Consider the following 15,072-nt stretch of genomic DNA (forward strand, 5'->3'; position numbering starts at 1 on the left):
TGGACCTACTTTCTACCATTTCCTACATCTAACAACTGTGGGGAGAAATATGTTTTGATAAGAAAAGAAGGCTACAGCTTTAAACATAGACAATACAGTCTCTAGTACAGGGAGGAATTATGGTCCTTGCTGCCCAGATTTTCCTTTTGCTTACAGTCGTGTAAAATCAGGAGTAACTCCATTTAAATCAAAGGAATTGATGGAAGTTTTACACTACTGTTAAGTGAGCAGCAAATGTGGGCTGAAGTGTCTGCCCACAGGAGTTGCATCTAATCAGACTAATACAATATAGAGTAGATATCATACAAACTTTATTATATGAGTTACAGTAGTGCCTGGATGCCTCAATCAGGAATCAAGGCCCAATTGTGCTAGAAGCTGTATGAGAACGTACTACAAGAAGTGGTATAAGCAAGTGGTTTCTGAAGTGGGAGTGAATGTAAATTTTAAAAAAATGGTTATTGAAAAGCATGTTAACACAAATAGAAATCATTGTAAAAGTACTTGATCTTTCTTATGCAGATACAGGAATCAGTTCAGTGAACAAGAAGTTCCTAGAAAAGGAAGAATTATGCCAAAGACTTCGGGAGCAATTAAATGCCCTAGAAAAGGAAACTGCTTCCAAACTCTCTGAAATGGATACCTTTAACAATCAGCTCAAGGTACACGCAGTCTGCAATATATTGTCTTTAGTAATAAGCAGTCTTTTCCTCCTCATCCAGTCACCAAACTTTTATTTGCTGTCCCCCTATGCCATGCCTTTTCTGAAAGTCTCTGCCAATTTTATAATATCAAAATCAGCATTGCCAAATATCTTCTAGCAAATGGGCAATTAGAAACTAATTAAAAACTATCATTTGTGTAATTAGATATTAACACTCCCTCCCTCTTGCTTACCACTCCTCTGCATTCATCATGTTACAATGCCTTTCAAGCGCATACTCATTGCTCACTCTTAGGTCTACACTTACCTCCCGAGCGATCGATCCAGTGGGGGGTCAATTTATCGCGTCTAGTGAAGATGCGATAAATTGACCGTTGAGCGCTCTCCTGTCGACTCCGGTACTCCACCGGAGCAAGAAGCATAGGTGGAGTCAATGGGGGAGTATCAGCAGTCGACATACCGCAGTGAAGACACCGCGGTAAGTAGCTCTGAGTACGTTGACTTCAGCTATGCTATTTTCGTAGCTGAAGTTGCGTAACTTAGACCGACTTAGCTCACCCTCCCCCCCCCCCCCCCGTCTAGACCAGGCCTTACTCAACACAGGTCCTAAAATACATAAAGTAAATGAGAGTTGAGGGCAGTGTTCCCTTTAATTTTTCCCACACATGTGCAGAATGAATTTTGTTATGTGCACCAATATGGAGGTGATGTGTGTAACGAAATTATATTGGTGCACGTAACGAAATTCATGTGGTGGGGGTGGGGCCGAGGGGTTCGGAGTGTGGGCGGGGGCTCAGGGCTGGGGCAGAGGGCTGGGGTGCAGGTGGGATGAGGGCTCTAGCTGGGGGTGCATGCTCTAGAGTGGGGCTGAGGATGAGGGACTCAAGGCTGGGGCAGAGGGTTGGGATGTGTGTGTGGGAGGGTGAGGGCTTTGGCTAGAGGTGCAGGCTCTGGGTTGGGGATGAAGGGTTTGGGGTGCAGGCTGCCCCGGGGCTACGGCAGGGAGAGAGAACTCCACCCAGTTCTCTCCCCCTGCAGCAGCACCTGGGCTGGCGGGGGAGAGGCGCCTCTTCCTGCCGCGGCAGGTCCAGGGCTGGGCTGGGTTGGGGCCAGGAGAGGGGCACCTCTCTCCTGGCCACGGCAAGTCGGGGACAGGCTTGGTGGGTACGCAGTCCGGCCCACTGGTAATGGTCCGCAGCTTTGGGCTCCCCAGGGGAGCCTGAAACGGCAGACCATCTGTCACTGGCAGCCCAGAGGAGCAGCAGCAGCTGTGGGCTCCTTTCCGCTCCTCTCCTCCACTCCTGCTGCCTGGTGATGGAGGGCAGGGGCGGAGAGAAGAGCTCTCAGCCGGCCAGCTGAGAGGAGTGAGTGGGCTGGGCGGAGGAGAAGCCCTGGGCCGGAGGGCCTAGAGGAGTGCAGGGAAAGGGCCGGAGAGGAGAGGAGCCAGTGCTGCGACTGCCTGGCCACAGCGCAAGTGAAGTGGAGTGCCAGGCCGGCGGGGCCCCTGCTGAGTGTGGGCCTGCCGCCATTATAAATCCAGTACTGTTGGGCCGGGATGGGTTGGGGCCCGGGGAGGTGCGCCTCTCCCTGCCAGAGCCCTGAGTGGAACTTAGCGGAGCTTAGAGGGAACTTGAGTTGAAGGTGCTGAGCACCTTGCAGGTTCTGTCTCTATGGCAGTAAGGTTGTATGGCTACCATTTTGCAGATTGTAAATGGAGTATCCTAATTGCTTAATTTTTATTGGAAGAAAATACGAAATCTGCCAGCACAGCACATGGGATATTCACTTTTGGCAATACACATGGATGCTTGTATTCCTTTAACTAGGAGAGAGAATGTGCAGAGGGTAATTGAAGGAGGCTGTGTGATTTATATATTGTCAGTTTATCGGACAGATGAATGCAACTTTCTGACGAGGGTGTTGTCACTCTGCTCTGTTTGCTGGCTTATTCATAGTGGCATTGATGTGAATTTTAGAATAAATTGTATGATTTCCCTTCTGGCTAGAGGAAGAACCAAACTGCATCTGTTGAAGAGAGCTTAAGGGAAAAAACTCTCAGAACTTTTTTTTTTTTTTTTTTTTTTAAATAAAGAATACATCACCCACAATATTGGTGCTTGCATTTAATCATATGTGTGCTGCATGGCTTGCTGGTTAATGTAGTCTTCCCTACAATATATTTTTTAAATCATTATAAAGTTTAATTGGCTTTTTATCTGCCTTATCTTACAGTGTGAGAATATGGATGATTCTGTTCTTCAGTGCCTTTTGTCTCTGCTAAGCTGTCTCAACAACCTCTTCCTCTTACTTAAGGTTATTTTCTAATCTTTGGCTCTTTTGCTTTTAATTATTTCACAGTTTTTCTGTTTTCCCTTTCTTTTTGGGTATATTATCTCTTTAGCAATCAGCTGAAAATCTTTATTTAAAAATAAAACTTTTCAAAAACAGAATGAATATTCTTTTCTTTTCTGCTTGCTTTTAAATCCTTCTGCTATCTAACGGCTTAAACTTACTTGCTTATAAAGCAATGCCAGAAAATACTGATGTGTATCTTGTTTGTTAATGGACTGATATATTAACATATTCAATTAGCTTTATTACCTAGGTACTGTTTTTTCTTTTCAGGTAAGGTAATATCCACCAAAAAAGTCTTTCCTTTTTGATAGAAACATTTACAGTTTCTTCCTATGCATTTGCCTCTCTCTCTCTCACACACACCCACACCCACACCCCTGTCAGCTATGAGTCAATTCCGTGACTTATTTGGTCTGGGTTCAAAAGAGTCCTGAAATTGCATCAGTGCCCAGGTTAACTAGGGTAGCCAACTTCCTGATTGCAGAAAAACGAACACTCTTGCCCTGCCCCTTCTCCAAGGCCCCGCCCTGCTCATTCCAACCCCGCTTCCTGCCTCGCTCACTCTCCCCCGCCCTCACCCATTTTCGCCAGGCTGGGGCAGGGGTTTGGGGTGAGGGTGAGGGCTCTGGCTGGGGGTGTGGGCCCTGGGGTGAGGCCGGGGATGAGGGGTTTGGGGTGAAGGAGGGGGCTCTGGGCTGGGACCGAGGGGTTAGGAGTGTGGGAGGGGGCTGAGGGCTGGGCCAGGGAGTTGGGGTGTGGGCTCCGGGAGGGAGTTTGGATGCAGGAGGGGGTTCAGAGATGGGGCAGGGGGTTCGGGTGCAGGAGGGGGTGAGGGCTCCAGCTAGGCGTGCAGGCTCTGAGGTGGGGCTGGGAATGAGGGGTTTGGGGTGCAGGAGAGTGCTCCAGGCTGGGTCATGGGATTGGGGTATGGGAGGGGGTGTGGGCTCTGGGAAGGAGTTTGGGAGGGGGCTCAGGGCTGGGGTTGGGGCGTGGGAGAGGGCTCGGGGTGCAGGCTCCGGTCGGGTGGTGCTTACCTCAGGTGGCTCCCGGAAGCAGTCAGCATGTCCAGCTCGTAAGCGGAGGGGCCAGGGGGCTCTGCACGCTGCCCACGCCTGCAAGCACTGCCCCTGCAGCTCCCATTGGCCCGTGGTTCCTGATCAATGGGAGCTGCAGAGTCGGCGCTCGGGGTAGGGGCAGCGTACAGAGTCTCTCTGATCGCCCCTGCACCTAAGGGCCCCAGGGACATGCTGGCCGCTTCCGGGAGCCGCGTGGAGCCAGGGCAGGCAGGGAGCCTGCCTTAGCCCTGCTGCGCCGCTGATAAGACTTTTAACAGCCCGGTCAGCGGTGCTGACCAGAGCTGTCAGGGTCCGTTTTCGACTGGGCGTTCCGGTCAAAAACTGGACGCCTGGCAACCCTAAGGTTAACCTGCATAATTCTGTAATACGATGCTGCGAAACCACCAGCTTTAGTTTAGTACTACAGCTTTCATACCTCTTCTCCTTAACACAATGGAAATTCTATGCTGTGGTCACAGAACTCGTTTGCTTATTGTATTTCAGCCAACCATCCATTTTAAATTTCATATCCTCCCCTTTCTTTGTAATTTACTCTCTGAACTATTTAATGGACCATTCAATTTTGGAACCAAATGATACTATTTTTCACAGTGATCCTCAAACTCTGTTTAAAATGAGAAGAAAAACTGTTCCCCACCTATGTCAGTGCAATTCTATTGAATAATTTGCCGGTTATAGGTAATGAGGATTAGTTTGTTGCTGCAGAAACTCACTGTGCAATGGAGGTTTTATTGTATTATCTTTTTCTTATTAATTACATTACATTGACAATAAGACTTCTTAGGAAATGTGTCAGATTTTGCAATGGGAATGCACCATTCCTAATTACTCTCTTTTGATAAATAATCTGATAGGAAAGGCCATGTTCCACCTATTCATCAGGATGTGTATCTAATACAATGTGATTCTTAAAAAAGATTAATTGTAGTGCCCTACAAATATATTAATGACCTGTTAAAGTATATACTAGATAATTATTGCTGATGTGTTTCTTTTTGTAATTTTAATTAACCAAGCAATTTTAAATGCTCTGGTGTGGGAAAAATTCATTATAAAAAGACACGAGGGAATTAGAAAGTGAGGGATGGGAGTGTGTTACATTTTAAACAAAATACTGTTAAAAGCTTTAAAAGACATACCGCCTTATGTAGCCAGAAGCTAATATCTGGGTGTTTATGGTTTCCAACAGTGATGAAACTATTGCATTATTTTCACCAGTGCATCAGATTCCAATTTGGGCCTGTTATCCAAAGCTCCATGCCAATTATTTCAGCCTTTGGTCTGAGCCTAGTTAGAGGAAACGCTGTGGTCTGAACTTTACTTTACACATGACTATGTTATGTCTTAGTTATTGGGTTTATTTGTTATTTAAAAAAAAAATTCTTTCAGTCATAATTATAGAAAAGATTATATATTTCACCCATAATTAGCAGATTTTTATATGTATTTTTCTTCTTTTTGTAGTGACCTTCTGTTAAATTAAGTAGTGGGTAATAAAGGAAATACTAAAGCATAGTGAAGGGAAGCCTCCATCTTAAGGGATGAATACCCAACATTTCCAATACTTTTTTGTGTTACTTGTAGTTTAAAAAAAGAACAGGAGTACTTGTGGCACCTTAGAGACTAACAAATTTATTTGAGCATAAGCTTTCGTGGGCTACAGCCCACTTCATCAGATGCATAGCATGGAACATATAGGAAGAAGATATATATACATACAGAGAACATGGAAAAGTGGAAGTAGCCATACCAACTGTAAGAGGCTAATTAATTAAGATGAGCTATTATCAGCAGGAGGAAAAAAAACTTTTGTAGTGATAATCAAGATGGCCCATTTTAGACAGTTGACAAGAAGGTGTGAGGATACTTAACATGGGGCAATAGATTCAATATGTGTAATGACCCAGCCACTCCCAGTCTCTATTCAAACCCAAGTTAATGGTATCTAGTTTGCATATTAATTCAAGCTCAGCCGTTTCTCGTTGGAGTCTGTTTTTGAAGCTTTTCTGTTGCAAAATTGCCATCTTTAAGTCTGTTACTGAGTGACCAGAGAGGTTGAAGTGTTCTCCTACTGGTTTTTGAATGTTCTGATTCCTGATGTCAGATTTGTGTCCATTTATTCTTTTACATAGAGACTATCTGGTTTGGCCAATGTACATGGCAGAAGGGCATTGCTGGCACATGATGGCATGTATCACATTGGTAGATGTGCAGGTGAACGAGCCCCTGATGGCGTGGCTAATATGATTAGGTCCTATGATGGTGTCTTTTGAATAAATATGTGGACAGAGTTGGCATCGGGCTTTGTTGCAAGGATAGGTTCCTGGATTAGTGTTTTTGTTGTGTGGTGTGTGGTTGCTGGTGAATATTTGCTTCAGGTTGGGGGGCTGTCTGTAAGCGAGGACTGGTCTGTCTCCCAAGATCTGTGAGAGTGAGGGATCATCTTTCAGAATAGGTTGTAGATCTTCGATGATGCTCTGGAGAGGTTTTAGTTGGGGGCTGAAGGTGATGGCTAGTGGCATTCTGTTATTTTCTTCGTTGGGCCTGTCCTGTAGTAGGTGACTTCTGGGTACTCTTCTGGCTCTGTCAATCTGTTTTTTCACTTCAGCAGGTGGGTATTGTAGTTTTAAGAATGCTTGATAGAGATCTTGTAGGTATTTGTTTCTGTCTGAGGGATTGGAGCAAATACGATTGTATCTTAGAGCTTGGCTGTAGACAGTGGGTCATGTAGTGTGTCCTGGAGGCATGTAGGTAAGTATAGCGGTCAGTAGCGGTATAGGGTGGTGTTTATGTGACCATCACTTATTAGCACAGTAGTGTCCAAGAAATGGACTGCTTGTGTGGATTGGTCTTGGCTGAGGTTGATGGTGGGATGGAAATTGTTGAAATCATGGTGGAATTCCTCAAGGGTTTCTTTTCCATGGCACAAGAAGAGTAGGGGCGTTAGGGGACGAGAGCTAAGGAAGCGTTGTTCTACGTCAGCCATAAAAATGTTGGCATATGTGAAGCCATGCAGGTACCCATAGCAGTGCCGCTGACTTGAAGGTATATATTGTCCCCAAATGTGAAATAGTTGTGGGTGAGGACAAAGTCACAAAGTTCAGCCACCAGGTTTGCCGTGACATTATTGGGGATACTGTTCCTGATAGCTTGTAGTCCATCTTTGTGTGGAATGTTAGTGTAGAGGGCTTCTACATCCATAGTGGCCAGGATGGTGTTTTCTGGAAGATCACCGATGGATTGTAGTTTCCTCAGGAAGTCAGTGGTGTCTCGAAGATAGCTGGGAGTACTGGTAGCGTAGGGCCTGAGGAGAGAGTCCACATAGCCAAACAATCCTGCTGTTAGGGTGACAGTGCCTGAGATGATGGGGCGCCCAGTATTTCCAGGTTTATGGATCTTGGGTAGCAAATAAAATACTGCTGGTCAGGGTTCTAGGCATGTGTCTGTACAGATCTGTTCCTGTGCTTTTTCAGGGAATTTCTTGAGCAGATGGTGTAGTTTCTTTTGGTAATCCTCAGTGGGATCAGAGGATAACGGCCTGTAGAATGTGGAGTTAGATAGCTGCCTAGCAGCCTCTTAAAAAGAACAGGAGTACTTGTGGCACCTTAGAGACTAACAAATTTATTAGAGCATAAGCTTTCGTGGGCTACAACCCACTTCTTCGGATGCATCCGAAGAAGTGGGTTGTAGCCCACGAAAGCTTATGCTCTAATAAATTTGTTAGTCTCTAAGGTGCCACAAGTACTCCTGTTCTTTTTGCGGATACAGACTAACACGGCTGCTACTCTGAAACCTAGCAGCCTCTTGTTCATATTCCAACTTATTCATGATGACGACAGCACCTCCTTTGTCAGCCTTTTTGATTATGATATCAGAGTTGTTCCTGAGGCTGTTGATGGCATCGTGTTCAGCACGGCTGAGGTTATGGGGCAAGTGATGCTGCTTTTCCACAATTTCAGCCCGTGCACGTCGCGGAAGCAATCTATGTAGAAGTCCAGTCTGTTGTTTCGACCTTCAGGAGGAGTCCATGCAGAATCCTTCTTTTTGTAGTGTTGGTAGGAAGGATTCTGTGGGCTATCTCCACCAGGCAACTGTTTAGAGATCATTTGAAGACACACTTCACTGTACTTCTAGTCCTTAGATGACCCAGTGTTTAAGTACTTAATTTAAAATTCCCACTCTTTTTCCCTCCATCATATTTGCAGTCTCTAGCACTTGAATGACTAGACGATGCACTTTGCAAGTATAAGCGGCATAAGAGTTTGCAGATCTGCCAACTATTTTTATATGCTCCTGTTTGTTTAACTCTTTCTTTCCAATGAGATTCAACATCCATTATTAACTTAAGATTGTCCTGTCCATTTGTATTAAAACTTGGATCACAAAGCATTAAAACGCCTAGTTACTTTCCTAGAAAAATGGATTTGCTTGTCAGTCCTTTGATATATTTCATTGTGTTTCCTCATTAGGAACTGAGAGAAAGCTACAACACACAGCACTTAGCCCTTGAGCAACTTCAGAGGATCAAACAAGAGAAAATAAGAGCTGTAGAAAGAAAAAGAGCTGAGCTTGCACAGAAAAAGCGACTGGAGGATGAGGCTGCAAGGTAACATGGTTGAAAAGCATAAAACACCGATACTATATGCCTTTGTGATGTTTACACTGGATTACGATAATGAGCTTTATGTGAGGCTACAGCTGGTGCAAAATGTGTCTGCCCACCTGTTCAGAGGCTTACATGTAGGGGGAGCATATTCATACCAAATACTCTTCTCATTTACACTGGGGTTATGCTAGTATAACTGTTGACAGTGAAGTTATTGGGAATTTATACTCGTGTAGATGAGACTAGAATGAGGCCAGTGGATGACTGTTTTCCAGGAACTGCACTGGCTTCCTGTTTACTACAATTTAAGGTTTGGACTTTGGCACCACCTTTTCAAAAGAGCTGAGACACTGAGTGCATGTGAAAATTTAGCTGCCTAAATGGGACCTGAGATCGTCTGAAAATCTGGCCTCAATTGTGGATGCTGAGCACTTTTGATAATCTAACCCTGTATGAGTACAGCCCCGTGTGGTTTAGTTACTGGTTGGTTGACAGATTGCTGACACCCTTCGTTTCCCTCCCCTCCCCCCCCAAAAAAGTGTGTGGGGGGAGAGTATCATTGGAGCTAAGTTATTGGCTGAGACACTTCAAGATAATAGCAAAAACAACGAGGAGTACTTGTGGCACCTTAGAGACTAACACATTTATTTGAGCATAAGCTTTCGTGGGCTAACCCCCACTTCATCAGATGCATGGAGTGGAAAATACAGTAGACAGGTATATATACACAGTACATGAAAAGATGGGAGTTGCCTTACCAAGTGGGGAGTCACTGCTAACGAGACAATTCAATTAAAGTTGAAGTGGGCTATTCTCAACAGTAGAATACCAAGGGAGGAAAAATCACTTTTGTAGTGGTAATGAGGGCAATGTAATCAGGGTGGCCCATTTCAAACAGTTGACAAGAAGGTGTGAGTAACAGTAGGGGGAAATTAGTATGGGGAAATTAGTTTCTGTAGTGACCCATCCATTCCCAGTCTTTATTCAGGCCTAATTTGATGGTGTCAAGATAATAGTCCCTGATTTAAATGGAGATAAGACTGAGCCAAACCTGGCCATTTTCAGTGAATACTGCCAGATTCCCAGATACTACACTGAAGACTGTGGAATGAAGAGAATATAAATGCTGCAATAAATTCCCACAATAACTGAAGACCAGGAATTACAACAACAAAAAGTAATAAGCAAAATTTGCCAAACCAGGTATTGGTAAAGACCAAAGTCTTTTATGGCCAACTCTGAACAACTTTTCATTTTTCATATGTGGGATTTGGATATTGAAATGATGGGCACCCGAGAAATACCATAGATTAATGTTCCATTTTCTGCTTTGCCTTTGCACATCAAGTTGAGCAGCTTTGGTCGTGAAGGCACTGAAGAAATAGCTCTCAGGCGTGAAAGGTCAAGGAACAGTGTTTTCAGACCATAAGTCTTTCTTATTTGTATTTTATTAGTGCCTAAAATGTGCTGGATTGTATGCACATGTGAGAAGACATGGTACCTATCCCAAGAGTTTTTGGCCTGCAGTAAAGGGGTAACAGAAATTGAAGGGGAAACCAAACAGAGGAGGGAGAGATCCTGCTGTGGATGACAGAGGGTGGCATATGGAGACTGGGGAACAGAGAGCAAAAGAGAATGCTAGAGGAGAAGAAAAAGAGGAGGATAGTGCTGAGGCTGATTAAATAAATATTATTTTTGGCACATGCTAATAACAGCAAACGAATACCCCAGCACCATCCCAAACCATTGTCTCTGAAGTGCTAAAGGTGCAGGCACTTTGAAGGATTTTTGGCATTTGTTTTTAGACACAGGTGAGATGTGGCTGTTGAACGGAAGGAGATTGCTATGTCAAGTGTCAGTTCTTCTCTGCACTCTGGGTTTGGGGACTGAGCAGGGATCTGCTCTCTCTCCTCTCGAGGTGGGGACCTTGAGTTCATCAAAATATTGTTGTTATGGTTAGTCAACCAGTATTTCCTCACTGTACTCTAGAGTGTAGAGGGGGTGGTACTTTACATTTAGGGCCACCTGGTGTAAATTCTAGCCATGGCTCTGCCACCCAAGCCTTGCGTGTGGCTTCAGTGACTCCCAGGTCACTACCTATTGTTAATCCCATAAACACTTTCTCACTTATTTATTTATGTATTTATTTTTCCCTTTTCATTAAGGAAAGCAAAACAGGGGAAGGAGAACCTATGGCAGGAAAATGTCCGAAAGGAAGAGGAGGAGAAAAAAAAGCGATTACAGGAAGAGCGAATGAAGGAAAAAATTCAGGAAGAAAAACAAAAAGCTGAGGAGGCAGCTGCCCAAGTGAGAGAGAGGGAGTTCCAGTTGCAAAAACTGACTGAGGAGAAACATGAGGAGGAGAGGAACAAGCTAGCTGAGATTCAGAGAGAAACAGAACAACAAAGGCAGAGACAACTGGAAGAAGACAAGAGGAAGCAAGAACAGATTGCAAAAGAAGCTGAGGAGAGGCGTAAACAGCATGAAGAAGAGAAGAGAAGAAAAGATACAGCCAACCTGCAAGAGTCAGAGAAACACACTTCAAAATTAAACTTAAATGAGAAATTTGCAGACTTGTTGAAACAGACTGAGGGTAGAAATCTTAAGCCTACGTGGAGAAGTGAAGGTAAACTTCATCTATTGATTTATTTTTTGTTAAAAATGTTCCTTGTTGTCTTGAATGAATATTGTTACTTCATATTTAGACATTTTATTGTAGAATAATGACAGTATTGTAGGTTATGTGTTTAAAAATTGATGTTGGAGACCATGGCCCATATCCACAGTTGGTGTAAATCTGTTGACGTCAATTGAGCTATAACAGTTTACACCAACAGAGGATCTGACCACAAATCTTTCAATGCTTTCAGTTAACAAATCCTGGACACTTGGAGCAGTAACATTTTGGCTTTACTGCACTTTGTCTATGCAACAGAATACTCACCACATGTTGTGGCATGAGATGTTCATAATTTCTTTTAAAACAATTTTTGATAGTCAATGAACAGGTAAGAATCCAGTAATGAGAATGAGTACAGCCTTAAAGTAACATTGATTCATTGATTAACACTTATAGAGAAATATAGGTATCATAACCTCAGTTACTAGATGGTGGTCAAAACTGAGGTCAGCATGGCATTATGGATAGGATATTGAAAAATGCTTAGTGTTAGCTTAATTCTGCTCCCATTTAACTTGATGGTAGTTTTACTATTGACTTAGTGGAAGCAGAATTATATAATGCTTTTTTTGCAAATTGTTAACCATTGTTATGGCTTTAGTGTGGCTGGTTTAGTAGTATTACTTAGACTTAGAGAAATTTAGAGACTGAGACTATATCAAATAGAAATATGTAATATTTTGCTGTTCTGGGCTTTTAAATTTCTCCTTGACAAGAATGTCACCTGGGTTGCAGGCCACTCATTGTTGAGGTAGCCTTTTCTAATCAATTTGAAGGAAATGTAAAACTTCTATACATAAATGAAAGAAAATATTAAAACACTGATTCTGGAGAAGATATTTAACAAGAAGAGATGGGAAGGAAGACAAAGCCTTCATATTTTGACTAAGCAGATCTGTGTCCACTGCTACTCCTGTTTATTACGTTAATCATAATAGTCTGGGTGGTGATCTGCTCCTTCCATCTGTTTGTTGTACCCAGTTATCTCTCACCATTCACTTAGACTCTAAGGTCTTTAGGGCAGGGACCATCCTTTTGTTATATCAGTGTATAGTGCCTAGCACAGTGGGGTCCTGAACAAGTTTGGGGCCTCTTGGCACTACTTAAATACCAAAATAATAAATACCACTAATACTTTTTCTTCTTTCAGGTAATGTAGTTAGTGCCTCAGAATCTAGGAATTCAGCTGCCTTGGTGAATTACAGAGCTTTATACTCATTCGAAGCAAGGAATAATGATGAGATGAGTTTTAATTCTGGGGATGTAATTCAGGTAAGACTGGTAGTTCATGCTAAACTAACCACAAGAATCATTGACATATGTCTTCATCAAAATTAATGTGGTTTTTTTTTTTAAACACATTTTAGATCTGTTCAAATTTACACTAATTGCTTCTTTTTAGGAGGGGGTAGTGGGATTGATTTAAGCAATATGCACCTCTAGGACTGACGTGTTATAGAGAAGTCGAGGGCCAAGGACTGGTACTGACTACTATGAAATGTTCAACTTGGAAATCATTATTGCTGTTATAAACTTTGTGAAATGAATAACAAGAATAAGCTAAATAATCACTGCTCTCCCATCTCTAGTGCAACATTTTGCAGGTATGCATATAAGACTGCAAAGAAAATTGCCTGTAGTAATGCAAACATAGTAAACATTGTCATAGATAAAAGTGTATAAAACAAGATTATTCGTGGTGCTAGAATTATTAAATACCTGACCTGCCTGGTTTGAATAGGTTTGAGGGTTTCTCCCAAATAATTAAATATCTGAATAGTGTTCTCTGTTACGTTATCTGCCTGGTTATTCTTCGAGTAGATGCAGATGTGGTGTGTGCGTGCCCAGCACACCGGGGCCAGAGACTTTTGCCTAGCAGTCCCCATAGAGGGGCGGCTCTCGCACCTCATGGCTGTGGCCCCTCCCTTGGCTATATGAGGCAGCACTGCTCTAACCCCCTCAGTTCCTTCTCACTGCCCGTGGCTGGAGTCAGAGGTTTGTGCGGTTGTAGTCTCACAACCTCGCATTTAGTCTTAGCCTAGTTTAAACACTGTCCTTCCTGTTGAGAGGCGACCCCCCACACTCAGTGCTTGCTTTGCCTCGGCAAGGCCCACCTTAAAGAGTGTGTATCATTTAAAAAGAGGACTTAGTTGGTGCAGGATCTTTGTCTCAAGTAGCACCTGCTGGAACAGGCCATGTGGCCTGATCTGGTACCAAGGCCCTCCTCAGGTCAAAGATTGCCCTCAGGCTTGGAGAGTGCTGCCACCTCTTGTTCTGGGGCAGGTGCCTTGCTGAAGAGGCAGAGGAGCCGTTCTCCATTGTCGGCACAGAGGAAGAGGTCTCATAAGACCAATTGAGACTTCTCCAGGTCACAGAGCGACTCCTCTGTTTCCCCCAGGAACAACACAGACTGGCACAGGACCAGTTCTGGCACGTGGGATGGTGTGGGTACGTCTGACCCTTCCCTACTACTGAGTGGGAAGGACAGAAACCCTGTACTACTGATTCTGGTTCCAGCCTTTGGGTGTCCATTGAGTCCGGTACTGACAAGGGAGATGCCAGTACTGACTGCGTCCATGTCGTCAGTCTACCAGGAAACCACAGACCTCCTCTGCCTTTCGCTCCCAACCTCACTGTTGGTCCAGGACTTTCCCAGGGCTGTGCCAATCCTGGCCTCTCTGATGGAGTGAGACGCTGAACCTTCGTGTCTGTTGGCACCGTGTCCAGACACTCTCCTCACTGTGGTGGGGATGGAGCCAGTACTGGAAATGGTGCAGGGGACCTTGGACCCAGACCCTTTCTGGTCCCACTGCATTTGACGCTGCAACCGTTGACATTGACACATTTGGGCACTTTCGGACGACTGTTTGCACCAAGACCAACGCTGCCTGTGGCACCGGCATGCTCAGTACAGACAGGACCACGTTCATCGGGGATACCAGTTCCAACTTCGTTCTGGGCGACAAATTAATTGGACCGCCTACACTGGTCTACAATTTTTGAGAAGTCGTCTGCTTCAGAGATAAAATGTGCTATTTATTATGTATTTTGATGTGCTGAATTCAAATATGACAATTAAAACAACTGATTGGCTACTGTTTCTAAGATATTTAAGTTTTTACATTTTATGTCTATGTATATTGTGTAGATAGTAGAGTTTTAATCATAAATTGTAAACCTAGGTCTTTTCGTGTGTTTATGGTTGCTTTACATGATAATATTTCACCTGTCCTGTTTATGTAACACTTTAAAAATCAGCAAAAGGATTATATAAATAAAATTTATTATGAAACAAAAGGCAAAAAACTATTCTGTACATAGTTTAGTCCTATTCAGTGTCTACTCGGCGCTTCTTGGCTTGTCTCTTGTATTCATTAAATGGAGCATCTCTTGTCACTGTCCAGCAACAGTCTGTAAGCATTGATAGGCTCCATTTGCCCTGATAGCGTTTCTCCATTGTTGCAATGTCCTGGTGAAATCGCTCGCCGTGCTCGTCGCTCACTGCTCCGCAGTTCGGTGGGGGGGGGGAAAAAAAATCTAGATGAGAGTGCAAAAAATGTATCTTTAGTGACATGTTGCAACCCAGGCTTTTGTATGCCTTGAGGAGGTTTTCCACCAACAACCTGTAGTTGTCTGCCTTGTTGTTTCCGAGAAAATTTATTGCCACTAACTGGAAGGCTTTCCATGCCGT

The 15,072-nt window shown here is 43.8% G+C and overlaps 1 protein-coding gene across 1 annotated transcript in view; it reads left to right on the forward strand.

Annotated features, from left to right (window-relative positions):
• The window catches only part of ITSN2 (intersectin 2), a 117,626-nt gene that overhangs the window by 50,986 nt on the left and 51,568 nt on the right, over positions 1 to 15,072 (forward strand). The window contains exons 16-19 of the mRNA XM_065401027.1: positions 523 to 662; positions 8,565 to 8,701; positions 10,867 to 11,327; positions 12,532 to 12,653. Coding sequence (XP_065257099.1) covers positions 523 to 662; positions 8,565 to 8,701; positions 10,867 to 11,327; positions 12,532 to 12,653 — 860 coding nt within the window. The remainder of the gene's footprint in view (positions 1 to 522; positions 663 to 8,564; positions 8,702 to 10,866; positions 11,328 to 12,531; positions 12,654 to 15,072) is intronic.

Source organism: Emys orbicularis, chromosome 3, assembly GCF_028017835.1.
Source record: "Emys orbicularis isolate rEmyOrb1 chromosome 3, rEmyOrb1.hap1, whole genome shotgun sequence".
Lineage (NCBI taxonomy): Eukaryota > Metazoa > Chordata > Testudines > Emydidae > Emys > Emys orbicularis.